General features: G+C 46.7%; 1 protein-coding gene across 1 annotated transcript in view; it reads right to left on the reverse strand.

Annotated features, from left to right (window-relative positions):
• The window catches only part of ACVR1 (activin A receptor type 1), a 72,603-nt gene extending 59,708 nt beyond the window's left edge, over window positions 1-12,895 (reverse strand). Inside the window, exon 1 of the mRNA XM_075512398.1 lies at window positions 12,726-12,895. Coding sequence (XP_075368513.1) covers window positions 12,726-12,733 — 8 coding nt within the window. The 5' untranslated portion in view covers window positions 12,734-12,895. The remainder of the gene's footprint in view (window positions 1-12,725) is intronic.
• Window positions 12,896-14,788: the final 1,893 nt, after the last annotated feature.

Raw genomic sequence — 14,788 nt, forward strand, 5'->3', positions numbered from 1 at the left:
ACATGTAGATACTTAAGTATTTCCTCAGTGTCTCAAGAAACTGATCGAATACTACGTGTCAGAAAACCCACTGTACTTTTTTCTTACTATGTGAGAAAACCCACTTTAATACTAAGCTATAACTCATGGTTAGCCATACAAGCCTAATTTCTTTCCTTTGGTGCTGGTTTGCTTCCTGACACAGTAGCTACTGTAGCCTTCTTGAGCAATAATTATTACCCAAAAAGAAGATAACATATTAAGCATACTTTTATGTTCAGTTGTTAGAATGAAAGATGATTGCATATCGGCTGTAATCCTAAGAACAATTTGAGTAAAAACTATAAGCTGCATCAAGTTGTCAACTAACACATTTAACAGACATCTTTTTCATACAATTGTGATATGTAAATTGAGAGCATTAAATCAGACATTTTTGGCTTGTTCAGCATTCATTTTTTAATTAATATGCCATGACGAACTGAATCTGGGACATTCCTCATCCTCCTGCGACGTTCAGCAGCACCGACAGAGCGCACACAAGCCACCCTACGGCACTTCCACATCTCTGTGCAGAGCCACCTGGAGCACAACACAAAGGACAAGCAAACCTTCAATATAAAGCTAAGACAAACATTAAACTAAAAAAATTAACTGTTACTTATGCGCTTGTTAGAGGAAGGCTGTAAGTCCAAAAGATGAGCTACAGAGAAACTGGAAGAACTGTTCTCAGAGCACCTTCAAGAGCTAAGGATAAGCTGGCACATTTTCAGTACGCTACATATTTACGTGCCAACTTTTACAACTGCAGCGTGTTCATTTTCAGAAGAATCGCTCACTTCACATAAAACCAAACACACCTGTGGGACGGAAACAAGATCAATCATGTCAAAAAAGCCTTAACATTTTTAGAAGAATATTTCAGAACTTTGAGGAAAAAAAAACCAAAGCATTTCACATCCTTTCACACTATTGGCACACCAAACCCTCAGAGATTTCATTTTACAGCTAATTGTTCACTTCTGTTTGCGGTTTTGTTTTAGTGGGTTTTTTAGTTCATGTTCACATTGGTCAGCATTTTAGAAAGCGTGCATAGAAAAGATTTCTAACTGCCATGCAAGAATTTAGCAGATGCTCACCGAGCCCTACGCCTTCAAGGGACCTTGAAGTTCAACCTGCAGAGGGTCATTGCCAGTGCAATCCGCACAAGGGAGACTGCGGGGCCTCCAGCCTTTGCACCATGCAGAGCAGTCCCCTCGCACCCCCCACGGACAAAAAGCTGTTAAAAACCCCAGTCCTCACCCTGCAAGATGTTATATGTGCTACTAGGAACTGTTCAGGTAAGACAATCCCGAGTCAAACATACAATCCGATGCTGTCACATTTCTTCTGACTCGCCACCAAGAACCTTATCATGGTGCCATGGTACTACGGCATACCAGGTAGTGCATCATCTAGGACACAGAAACTGCAGGGTAAACACCAAGACACCACCTGAAGTCTCAATGAAATGTTTTCAGCTACTGTTTTACCCATATTCACAAAACACTATGCATACGCACAGAGCTGAACAGCACCAATTAACAGCTGATAAGCAATAACTTATTTTGTTATGGATACTCAGCCACATGCCTGGCCTTTTGCCATTAACCCCTCTCACAGTGACACAAGTCCCATGAAGACTGCCCGAGTGTCTCTCTTTCACCTCTACCCCCACCAACTACTTGTATCTGTAAAGAGTGCCAAACTCCATCTCAGTCCTCCAGGACTCTCCTTAAAGAAGCCTGACAGAAGAGGAGACCTTCAATCCCAGCACATGGGTTCTTCACCCTGTAAACCGTGTGACCCCAGTGTGAAGGTCACTTCCAGTTCGCAGGCGTTTGAATTCCAAGCTGAAGACCCTACACAAAGTAGGTCGCATTGGTTCCGGTCTCACTTCTACAGGCAGTTGCCTACACCGAAATTCTGTGGTCCTCTTTGCCTAATGTTCCCTCAGGTCTCCTCCAAAGCTTGTTGAAGGAGGCTCCTTTGCTGTCCCAGATTCTCCACAAAGTCCTCCAATTTCCCCAACTGCTGTGAAGTTCCACAATCACATAATCGTACAAAGAAGTCCATCCTGTTATGAATCTTTCAGGAGCAAAAAGAGCACAGAGAGTACTCTTCAGGGAAAGGACCACGTGCTACTCTCAACTGGTTAGCATCAAGAAAAAGAGAGCCTTCTCCACTCACCCTGAACTATCAAACCCCAGCATTCCTACCAGTCAAAAGCTATTAGTTAGGCTCCTTCCCTCCCCAGAAAAAGGGGGGTTTGCCAATTTGTTTTGCTTTCAGTCATCTTGTGGCACACACATGCCTGAAGAAGGCATGCTTCTCTTTCCACATTTTCCATCACGGCCAGGAAAAACTGTAAGTCTCCCTCTTCAAAGAGGGAACCTGATGTTTTCTTCAACCAGGTCCCGAAGGAACCACCAAGTACCAAGAGACAAACACCACAGTCTTTCAAAAGCTGCAAGTTAAAGGCTTCCCTGCATCAGGAAATGACCAGGAATGTTTCTCGCTATTCCTTGCGGGAACAGTGCGGGCGCTTGCAGGAAACTTGCTTAGGCCATACAGGGCCTGACGCTGCCGATTAAGAACGACAACAAGAGGACGCTGTGCAGAGGAACAGTGGCCTCTGAATTGCATCTACTTCACTTCTGAATAGCCTCAAAATATAAACAAGCTCTCAATCACTTTCTTTCGTCTTCATCTGCCACTGTGTTGATGTGCTGCAGCTCCATTAACCCAGCCTTGCAGAACAGCTTCAAGTTAATTCACCTTTTCCATTTGCTTTAGTCCGCTCCCCAGAGCTCTATATCCAGTAGATATTTATTTTTAAAGCTAAGCCAAAACCATTCACATGCTAACATTTCAGGGCCTTCAATACTCTTGTTTGCATGCAGTAGGGCCTCTTTCAGAATAAAAAGCATCCACTTTGGGAACTAAACCAACATAATTATAATTGGTCTACACGTCAAAGTTTTAGAAGTCCCCAGACTGGGAATAGGGCAAGTTTTACTCTTAGCAGACTCTTTGTCAAGGAAGGCATAAAACTGCACTGCAGACTCAGAAACACCGATTTCTCACCAGAGACTCCAGTAACTGCAGAAGAAAACTGACAGCTTCTAAAAGCGAGGTTGGTCTTCTGGCTCATAACTGCCTGTCATTTTGGCCTTCCTAATGGAGGAACAAGATAAAGTTCCCTTAAAATCCTGCACATTGTTGTACATTAGAGTCCAATAAATGTTTTATTTGAATGTCTAACCAACATCCAGGATCAAATCCCAACTAAAAAGATGAAGTCAAAGACTTTTCCACTCATTAAAAAACTGCCACTTTTGCACAAGGCGTGGAAATACCCTATTTCTTTCAAACAGTATTTTAATGGTGCTTAGGCTTTTATTTCCATAATTTAGGAACAGTCATATTGATGCACTCATTCTTAAAAATATTATTTGTGTCCTAAGGAACATGTATGGAGGGAAGGGTCTAAATAGCTTCAGATTTTAGAACAGGTTTTGCAGAACAATTATGCACAAGTTTGCTTCAGAGGTATGGACATGAGTCTTACAAATGTGTAAAATGCCTACACAAAGACAGAAAAAACACCCTATTGTTTAGGCAAGTTGGAACATGTTACTCATTTAAATTATTCTCTACTAAAGGCTGATGCAAACATGCCAGGTCCACAAACACACACAAAAGTGTCTACGTGGCATTTCTAGCACATTTGTAAAGGCCTAATTGACAATCAACTAATGTGAGGTTAAGAGAGATAGCAAAAGCAAAGCCAAGGAGTTGTTCAAGAATTTAAGAAGTGCACAGTCCCTACAACAGAAGCCAAGGGGCAGGATCCACGAGAATGGACATGGAGGAAAGACACATTTGAAAAATAGGAAGCCACCAGCCATATTCCAAGCTGCACCTTTACTGGTGCTGCACGTGCACGATGCGGGAATTTGTAGGTAGGGGCAACATATCCCAGCTTTCTTCGCAATCTTTTAGGTGGAGCTTTTTCTTCTATCCCAGTGACTTGAAATAACTTGCATGTTTCTTTCTGGACAGAGAAGGGTTCAAATTATGCAAAGATGTTGGAGGACAGCCAATACTCAAATGATTTAACCTTCTTCATAACCACAAAGTAAAGACGTACCTCTGCTCTTACACAGACTTGTGTTTGGTTAGCTAGTCTGGACAGAAAGGGCTTCTAAACTGCAGCAAAAAGACTCTGCCTGAGAGAGAGGAAGAGCTACATCAAAGTAAGACTCTTCGCTACCTCTTCAGTGAAGACAGCTCCTGAATCAAGATAAGCAGAGATGGTTCCACACCACATTTACGCCTAGTTACCCTCAAGATGAAGAGTGGGCAGAGCGAAAATTGCCATGCAAGCACCTTTTTATAATCATTTCATTTAGACTCAGGATGCACACAGGTTTTACAGTTCGTTCCAAAAATACAGGTCAAGTGGAATAAAAGTTACTTAGATCAATGCCCAATAAGCAAGAATGAATGTCCAGAAAACAATTTAAGCCTAAGTTTTCCAAATATTTACTTTATTTTTCTATTGTAATCACAATCACCAAAAGCGCACACCCCCCATTTGGTTTTTTTTTAATTCACAAGCATCAGCACTTTTTTCATGAGCTAAGAGTACATCTAAAATACTTTTAAATACTGGCACAAGTTAAATGGTAATAAAAAGTCAAACTGAAAATAGCTTTTTTTTTTTAAATGCACAACTTATTTTAATTCCACTCCTAAGTAGATATGAATTAGCTAATTTAATACTCAGGCTAGTGCACTACAAGTCGCATATCTTTTCATTCTGACAACAGAAAATAAGGAGTTGCACACATTATAATACTACAAGATTGACTGCCACAAAATCCATTGCCAAATCATCCTACAGCCTGGGATTTGCCCAGCCCATGCAATCAAAATCAATGTTTTAGCAGGCTGCTACACAGAACCGCAGCTTCAACAGGCAGTTACACTCGAGCATCAGTAAAGAGTGTAATTTAACGGATTAAAAAACCAAAACCCAAAAAAATTACTCTTTATGAAGTCAAGAAGAGTTTCAGCATGCCACACGGACGTGATTTTTACCAGTAATAAACAACCTGCAAGCTACAATCTATCTTTTCTCTAATGTAACACGATACGGTTAATTTATTCTCTTAAACCAAACCATTATCTTTTCATTTTATTTTCTCTTTTAAGATTCAGCCTTAAAATGACTTAATTGTTGCAGTCCACCCACACAAACACAAGAGTCAACTTTATTGCAGTGGAGAGCCCTAAATAGCACAGTCTGGTTTAGGCTGACTAATACAAACACACATTTTGTTTAATTTTACATTTGTTCCTAGGGAGATGTAGATCTCATCTCTTCTACCTCCAATTCAATACTAACTGACATCGTAGGAAATTATCCACTCCTAAAGGGCTAAGTAACACAGGCAGATCTGCCATTGTGTGTGGCATCTCACAGAGGACAGGCTGGCCGCCATGCTAGTCACAATCCTTACTAGAAGGAAGGACAGGCAGAGCCCGTGGTACAAAAGCCGTGGCGTGCGGAACTTGCAAATATGTGTGTTCAAGCGCTCCCCAGTGTAACAACAGGGGCCAAGAGCAAGCAGGCAGCAAAGAAACCTGCAGGAACTCTTCCAGGGGAGTAGACCACACCAGGTCCGCTCTGGCACCAACAAACCGGGCCGAGGCACTCTGCAAACAGCCTTGGTCACAGCCAGCAAACTCAACACACCCACAATGCGCGCAAGTAAGGCAATCATTTTCACAAATACGTCGAGGTAGCACACAGTCCTCTGTGTCTGCCCAGTCACTCATACTCTCAGGGATCCCTCCTTAGCACCAGCATGAAAAAACAAATCAGGAACCAATCTGGCAAAGACAGACTAAGTTTTAATCAAATTAATGCCTTATCCAGTTCACCACATGGCCACAGAGATGACAGAACAGGAGAAAGAACAGCACATGGAGAGGGACAAGCATGACTACTTACTTCCCTGGCATTGGTAGCCATAAAAAAGCTTGCGCAACCACAGCGCCAACTGCCTAAAACTGCTCAGCCAGGAACCCCAGGCCATTCAGAGAGGAAGGTTGGAGGGGCCTGCTGAGGCACACCGACTCATGAAAGCAGAGATCAGCAGCTTGCAGGACTTCAAAAGGAAGCCACTTCTAGCCTCCAAGCTATCCACCCAACCAAAGGCAGCTGTCGAAAAGCTGCCAACCTGCTCCTACTGTTACAGGATACTTGCCAGACAAACAGCAGACCTGCAATTAGAAGAGGTGTTTGTTGGCCTCTCTTCTGCATCTTATTAGCAGAGAGGTAAGGTTTGTAGTCAGAACAAGAAATGCCTGACCTCCAGTGAGCTCAACTAGTTACAACTGCCCTGTAAGACAAGGAAGACGTCCTCCTACCAGTTTCTGTTCAACTGAGGACGATCTGCGGCTTCAGCATGCTGAGAAGGAATGTTCCAGGTTCTTAGGACAGAAGGTTAAGAGTTGCAGCATCATCTCCTCTTCTCTAAAAAGGCCTAGAAAATAGCCGTTGGTGTTCCCCTCCACCATCTCCTACCTCCATCTCTGTTCATTTCAGACAAGGCAAATGAAGAGTCCAAAGTCTGCCTTGCACAATCACCAAACTGGAGGTCTTCTGTTTTAATAAGCTTTTCCTAATCAAGCCATAGTCTTCCTTTTCCTAAAACAGACTTGAGTTAATTTACAACAAGCTACAGACACTTCCATATGCATCTTTTCAGAAGCACTACAGGTAGCAAACAGTAACGTGGTTTGACACTGCCAGGAGCATTTCAAAATGGGGAGACGCACTGACAAAAATTACTTCTGGGGATGAGCAACCATTTAGCTGCCTTCTCAGGTCAACAGGAGAAACAGAAGAACAACAAAATGTACACCTAACTCAACAGTAACCTGCTGCCTCCAGAAGAGGCTAGTAGCAGATGCTTAGGAAGAAGGATGAAGAAGCATAAGGACATGGCATGCAAAGGTCATTCTTCCACCCTCCTCTGCCCCTCAACGCCATGCTTCCAAGTCAGAGGTAAATTCCCAAGCCCAAAACTGCATCTGGACCACTGCATTTAGTGGTCCACCCACAGACCTATGAATATATCCAATTCCTTTCTTAAAAAAAAAAAAACCAAAACAAACACACACCACTCTCGAATGTTCCACTGCAATCATTCTATAACTTAAACAAGCACCATGCAAAAACTATATTTTGTTTCATTTTAAAACTGCTGATTGTTGACTACTCATGGTACTCCCTATTTCTTACATCATAAGAAATAATGCAAAATCATCACTTTCCATTTACTCGCATTTCAACTGTGGCTTTAAGACCTCTATAATATTTCCTTTCAAACATTTCTCTCATCAGCAAAAGAGTTAGTTTATTTAGACATGCTGCATCTACACCATCTCACAAAGCCTTGTGGAACAAGACTGAGCCAACCCCACGTAAAACTAAAAGGACAGGTCCTGAGCATAAAGAAACTGCCGATCTGAAGGACAATGAGTTATCTTAATTGCTTAGAGACTTATGGTGCCTTTGTACTTAAACAGAACAGAGCACGACCACTTGAGATGAGGGACGTTGATCTGGGGGGCTGTAGAGGTGTTTAAGAGCTGGTGGCACACTAACTTGCAGGCACAAAGAATGCAAAACATGTTCTAACCAGACCTGGGCAGAATCCTCTGTCCAACAGGCCCTGGGATCCAGCACACTGCCAGGCATAGCCACCATGCCACAGAGCAAGATTCACGGCCAGTACTGGCTCAGCAAACAAGGTGGAGCACTGACAACCAGGATGAATTCAGCATGAAATGAAAGAGCAGATCAAAAGAACCCTGTTTAAAGATGGGATCGTATAATAACTGGCAAGGACCGTGACGCAGCACCTGATGTTGACTATTCATCGGCAGATGAATCATAAGGTCAGTTCTGGTCTTCCAGGGGAAAGTCAGCATCTGAACTGCTAGCAAAGAACACCATCACATTTCTAAAATACATTACTACTGTCTTTCACATAAAGAAGTAGTAATGTAATGTACTTATTTCACTAGGAATATCGGCACACTCTTGATGATGCTTCTAGAAAACGGTTAGCATCCCACAGAATTAACGTCAAAGGCTAGATTCAATGCTAATTTATAATCATAGTTAGTTCACTGTAGATCTTGGTATGAGAGTAAAATTTTGAGAGCGTGTACTGAATACCAGTACGACTTACAAATGCAAATGACTTTGAAATAGGAACCTGTGAACACTGAGCTGTATACACGTAATTGCAAAAGACCACATTTTAAGGAAGGGATTACCCATCAGCTGAAACTGGGTCACATGCATACTCATGGTCCAATATAACAAAGAAAACTATTTCATTACAACTACTTATTGCTATTTGACTACACTTTTATGCTTTTGAAAGCATTCATCTAAAACTATGTTTTGGCTGCAAACATAGCAAAGAAAAAAGGAATTTCTTGAAAGCATTTCCATGGAATTCCACACATTTCATCATAAATAGCATTTTCTAAATTCATGATCCAAAAACATTTTGTAAACTTGTGATATCAGCTTTCCAACACTGCTAAGAAATACTACCATTCCTTATTTTACAGATACATACAGACATGTAAAAGATGTAAATGACTTACGTCCTTAACGTGTAGTCACTGAACTTGTCTACAGCAGGATTTAAAAGGTGTGTTTTTAGACAGTGTTGGATACCTTTGTAACTAACATGCTCTTAAAACTGTCTCAGTCTTGACTACCTTCAGGCCTCAAAGCAAATAAACTATCCCCTAATACAAGCGCATACCCTCATCCAGGCCAACCTGCAATCCACCCCAATGGATCTCCATGAATTCTCATACACAGAGAGGCTGGAAGAGAGCAATTATCACTCAGAAATCTACTGCATTTAACACCAGCACTGTAATCTTCTGTAGCTCTATATAGCTGCACAGGTGAGTGGACTAAGTTTTTAACTTGTTTATACACAGTAGGAGAGAGAAAAGATACAAGAGCAGATACTGAGATGCCCATTTGAGAGTTCAAATACCTAAGAATGCAAGTGAATTCAAGCAGCTTTTTTTTTTTTTGGTAGGGACAAGGGGGCTAAAAGGGTGCCTAATTATTTTACAACGGCTGTCCCTAGATCCTATTTTAGCATCAGGCTTTCATTAAATTTAAGCATGACTTCAGAGTACCAGCTGGCCAAAAAAACCCGAAAAAACAACAAACACCACAAACGCAACCCGCCCACAACACCCCACTGGTGTTCTTTCCCCTGCCTATGTTCTCTTCCTACCCCAAGAGCTTCTTCGCTGCTAAGGAGCTCCCTGCTTTCTCCCTTCCCAAGAAGCATGCAGCTTGTGAAAGACCAACGCAAGGACAGAGCAGGGGTTGAGAGAGGGTGTTTCTCCAAACGATTTTTATCCCTCTCCCAGACTCATTTGCATCCCTCCCAAATAAGCTATTTGATGCCTCTGCTGTTGCTGTGTCTGGCAGTTTTGCCAAGATGATGCAAGTCTCCATTCCTTCCCTGCTGGACACAGACTGAAGACAGGCAAACAATGCCATGCCAAGTTATGTTGCCACATGCCTTCCCGTCTCCCCCAGCCCTGGCCACCAACCCCTTTGTTTTCCCTTACACCTGGCACTGGGACCTACCGACCACAGTCATGCTGCGGACAACTACAACGTTATCTGTGAAGAGTGAAACAGGAAAAGAAACCCTCTCTGTAGGCTTGGGAAGACATAAATTTCATTTGGAGAGCTAGCCTCAAAAACATGAGTTTTGCAGGAAATGGCTATATTTAGCCCTCCCCTTTCACCTCAGCTCCTCAACACATTCTCATGCTCCTGCAGAAGAATCTTTCTAAATGGTGTTAGAGGTGAGCTTTAGCAGGTCACCTCAGCAGAAAAAAATGCAGCCAACTTCATATATGTTAATATAGAAAAAAGTAAACAATCATCAGAATATCAAACATCCAGCTACTAAGGCAGAAAAAATTCTCATGTCTTGAAGTGTGTTAAATTGCAAGCTCTAAGAACATAATATGGCCAAAGGTACTTTATGAGTTAAGTCCATGGAGGGCGAGGCTGAACTTCTGCATGCACCATTCAGGTCCTCACAAATACTTTTGTAAGTAACTAATGCAGCCATAGTATTCTCTACAGAGAGTATAAACATTAAGTAACAACCTCAACAGCTATGCACCAAAATATTTCCAGTTTCCTAACATCTATATATAAAAATAAGTCATGAGAAAACAAGTTAGCAACAGTTACTGTGCAGTGGAACTTATACAGAGACTGTCGACAAGGTCTCTGGAAACATCATCAGTACCAGGTCAGTAGGATTTCCCTTTCTCAGCTTGCAACTTTGAAATGTTTCATAAGACCTAAAACTAAAAATATATAATACAGTTTTCTTCCCTCAGGCTGTTTCATTTAAATAACAGCCTCACCTTCTATAATTTTGGCCTAAATAGGGTTTAGGCCTGTAAAAGCTGATTATTTACAAACTGAAATGGTTGAGAGGTGATCTAAGCCACAGCAACAGACCTTAAAGTTAGTCCCGAAATGGAGACAGAAGCAGACAAAACGAAACATACCTGTCATTACAGCGTGAGAAGACAAATAAGCAGAGATTTACAATCAGTAACTACTCCCAAGTCCTGTGCCACTGGGCAAGGAGCAGCAAGCAGCACCCCCGCCCCCCGAAATGAGGCAGAGGAATGCAGGTCTTATCCCAGCAAACAAAATACTGAGATGGAAGGCAAACCTCTCAAAGCATTGCACACACTTAACACCTCTGAGGGAGAGCACAGCGCATACAGGAACTTTTTGTTCCCTTAAAATAGATCTGTAACACCTCCTCCAAAAAAAGTTACGGTCATCAAAGGAACCAGACGTGCACTTGAGAGCTTTCCACATCCAGGATTTCAGCTTTTGCTGATTCCAACTTCAAGGCAACCCAGTACTCTTCAAACAGTACTAGACCTTCAAGGGCAGAACTTGCAGAGTATTTACAAAGTGTCTGCTGCATTCCAGGTCTGAAGATGAAGTACAAGGATCATAGTAAAGATCACATTACGGGAAACAAAAGAAAATTGAAGATTTGAAAACAGACCTGTCATTGCCCACAGCAAACTGCTACAACCATAGGGGTTTTCTTAAATGAAAGGCTGAGATCCATGACAGATGAGCTTCAATGCATACCATAAAAACACGTGAGATTTGGGAAAAGAACCTCTTCTCTTCTGAAAGCTCAATGCATCATTTCTAAAAAGTGCTTTTATACAGAAGTGCCAGTTCTGCAGCTCAGTCCAGAATCTGAAAGTTTCCACCTCATGATGCCACCAGTAACAACACTGTTTTGAGAAATTAGTCCTTCCAGCAACCTACGTAAACCCCTACTCTTTCAAGACCTGCTGAAGACGAATTTCACTCTCAATTTTGGGAAAACAAAGTGCTTTAGTCGCAGTTTACTGTAAAAGTACTGCTGGAAACAAGTTATTTTAATACATTTTTATAGACTAACAGAGTTGGAAAGACTGCCCAGGCAGCTTCCCCTACTATATTCATACCCCAGATTTCACAGAGCAGCATGTGGTTTTAAAAGCCTCGAGGTTAACACACAGATCTGAGCAGGCTGAAATGACTGCCTGCTCCTAGCGACCTGCCCTCCATCACCAGCAAGAGTCTTGACAGGAGTTCAGGCCACAGGCCTGCCATCCCCTTTGTTTCCTCCTGAATTCAAAGCTGCATGACTGTCAGGAAGCAGGCCGATTTAGACCCCTACTGACTCACAGTGCAAAACACCATCATGCTTGGCAGTGGAAGAGCCTTTAACGGATTAATATGACCAAGGGACTTTGGCCTGTAACTTTCTTTTTCCTATCAAACCACGGACCTTCAGCATATTGACATTAGTAATGCCAGCACAGTCACACTTAAAGAGCTCATTCTGACGTAGCACAACTCTGCACCTCCAATTTGGGTAAGTTTATGTAGTTTTAAAAAAAAAAAAAAGCGAGACACCCAAATCACTGCCCCTCTCCGCAGGCACGGCAGCCTCGTGTACCGGGGCACAGGGCAATACTGTTAACCACTATACGCGTGTGTTGCAACGGTCACGGGGAACCGAAATCCTTTGTGTCTCTTCCTGCGGTTAAGACACAACTCCGTGTGCGCGATGAAGTGGAAGCCCGGGCGCAGAGGCATGCGGCACCCCCAGCTCTGCTCTTCGCCAGAGAGCTCGCTTACGAGCTGCATCTTCCCCGCGTCGGGGGGCGAATCCGCCCACCAGCCCGCAGGAATTTCCCCTCCTGGATTTTACGACGCTCCCTCCCCCGCGCTCCCCCGGGCAGGGCCGGCGGCGCGGGCAGCCGCGGGGCCGGCGGAGCACGGGCAGGGCCTGCCGCGGCAGCGGGGGCGGGCAGAGCCCCTCACGCCCGCCCGGAGCGCCCGTCCCGGCTGCCGCGGCGCGGGAACCCGGCTGGGGCTGGGGCCCGGCCCCGCTCCCACGCCCCCCGCCGCGGCTCCCCACCGGGCCACCGCGGCCCGAGGCAGCTCCTCCCGCAGCCCCGCGCCGCCCGGCCCGGGCCGACTCGGCCCGCCGCAGCCCCCGCCCCGGCCGGGCGGCTGCACTCACCTCCTCATCGCGGCGGCGGCGGCAGCGGCGGCGGTCGCGCTAGGGCCGCGGCGGGCTGGCCATGGGCGGCGGGGGCGGCGCGGCCGCCGCGCTCTGGGCCCGGCGCTCGCCCTGCCCGCGGCCCGCCCGCACGCCCGCGGCGGCGCCGAGCGCGGCGGAGCGCTGACAAAGGGGACGGCGCGGCGGGGGCGGCGGCGGCAGCGCCCCGCCCCGCCAATGGCCGCCGGCAGCCGTCACTCCCGGCCCGCCGCGTCACTTCCGCCCGCCGCGCCGCGCCGCGCCCCCTGGCGGCGTCCCGCGGGGCCCGCCCGGCCCGGGCATGAGCGTGTGTGGGCGGGGCGGGGCGGGGCGGGGCGGGGCCGGGCCGGGCCGGGCCGGTGCGGCGGCTCCGCCCGGTGCGGTACCGGTGAGTCCCCGGGCGAAGGGAGCCTCCGCTAACCCCGCTGCAGACACCGGGCCTGCGGAGCAACGTGGCCCGCGCCCGCCGTGAGCGGCAGAAACGGCGCTGTCCCTGCCGAAGTGCAGGGCGGTCTCCGCGCTGGGAGCCCGGCACGGGGAGCGCCCCGCGGTGCTCGCTTGGAGCAAGGATCCAGTGGCGTCCTCCCTAGCGGGACCACCCCGAGCCGGGCCTGAGGGACGGGGCTTCCACACCCGGTACCAGGCCTCAGAGAAGGCCGGCCCCGGCCGTCCGAGGCCCCGGCCGTCCGAGGCCCCGGCGGCCCTCGCTGTCCGGAGCGCGGGGGACCCGCTGACCGGCAAAGAAGGGCCGCAGGCGCGGGGCAGCCAGCCCCCCTGCGCCGGGGCCCGAGCCGCCTGTGTCCGGGCGGGGGGGCTCCCGCCCGCACCCCGTGAAGCGGCGGCGGCCGGGACGGGCGGCGCGGGGGAAGCGGGGCGGGTGAAATCGCCCGGCGTGCGCTCACCCACCGTCCTCGGAGATCCCCGAAGAACGCGAAGCCTGAAGGAAGAGAAAAGCCCGCAACGACAAGAATTGGACTATGGGCAACGCTTGCACCGCTGTAGGGTACGTTAAGGCTACCGTGGTATAAACACCCTTATTTTGAGTGTTTTGGCTGGAACCGTGGTCACTGTGCCCAGTTGCACTAAGTAAACGTCACTGGAAGTTCCTGAAAAGGCACAGCTGTCTTTCTAAGGGGAATAATGAAGCAGATTTCCAGGACAGTTGCATCTAATTACTATCAATGGAGCACTGAAATGATCAGGTGATGAATTAAGGACATGAAAACCTACGTTTTAAACAAGCCTGAACAATTCTGAGCAGACCGACGACATCAGAAATTCCCAACAATATTGACCTTCTGATGGTCAGCATGACCTTCTGATGCTCCGCATACCGTCCTGACATCAGTCCCGTGATACAGGGCTTCCCTGAGGTGCTCCATGTTTCCTCAGGACAGTGACACAATGGCAGAGCACCCAGTAGGCAGTGAGGACAATGCCGAGGTCAATTGTATGAGGTTTAACAAGGCCGAGTGCAAGGTCCTGCACTTGGGCCACAGCAACCCCATGCAACGCTACAGGCCTGGGGAAGAGTGGCTGGAAAGCTGCCTGGCAGAGAAGGACCTGGGGGTGTTGGTCGACAGCCGCCTGAATATGAGCCAGCAGTGTGTCCAGGCGGCCAAGAAAGCCAATGGCATCCTGGCTTGTATCAAAAATAGCGTGGCCAGCAGAACTAGGGAAGTGATTGTGCCCCTGTACTCGGCACTGGTGAGGCCGCACCTCGAATACTGTGTTCAGTTTTGGGCCCCCCACTACAAGAGGGATATTGAGGTACTGGAGCGTGTCCAGAGAAGGGCAATGAAGCTGGTGAAGGGTCTGGAGCAGAAGTCTTATGAGGAGCGGCTGAGGGAGCTGGGACTGTTTAGCCTGGAGAAAAGGAGGCTGAGGGGAGACCTTATTGCTCTCTACAACTACCTGAAAGGAGGTTGTAGAGAGGTGGGGGTCGGTCTCTTCTCCCAGGTAACAAGTGATAGGACAAGAGGAAATGGCCTCAAGTTGCGCCAGGGGAGGTTTAGACTGGATATTAGGAAATTTTTCTTCACCGA

Source organism: Mycteria americana, chromosome 9 (assembly GCF_035582795.1).
Source record: "Mycteria americana isolate JAX WOST 10 ecotype Jacksonville Zoo and Gardens chromosome 9, USCA_MyAme_1.0, whole genome shotgun sequence".
NCBI classification, from domain to species: Eukaryota; Metazoa; Chordata; class Aves; order Ciconiiformes; family Ciconiidae; genus Mycteria; species Mycteria americana.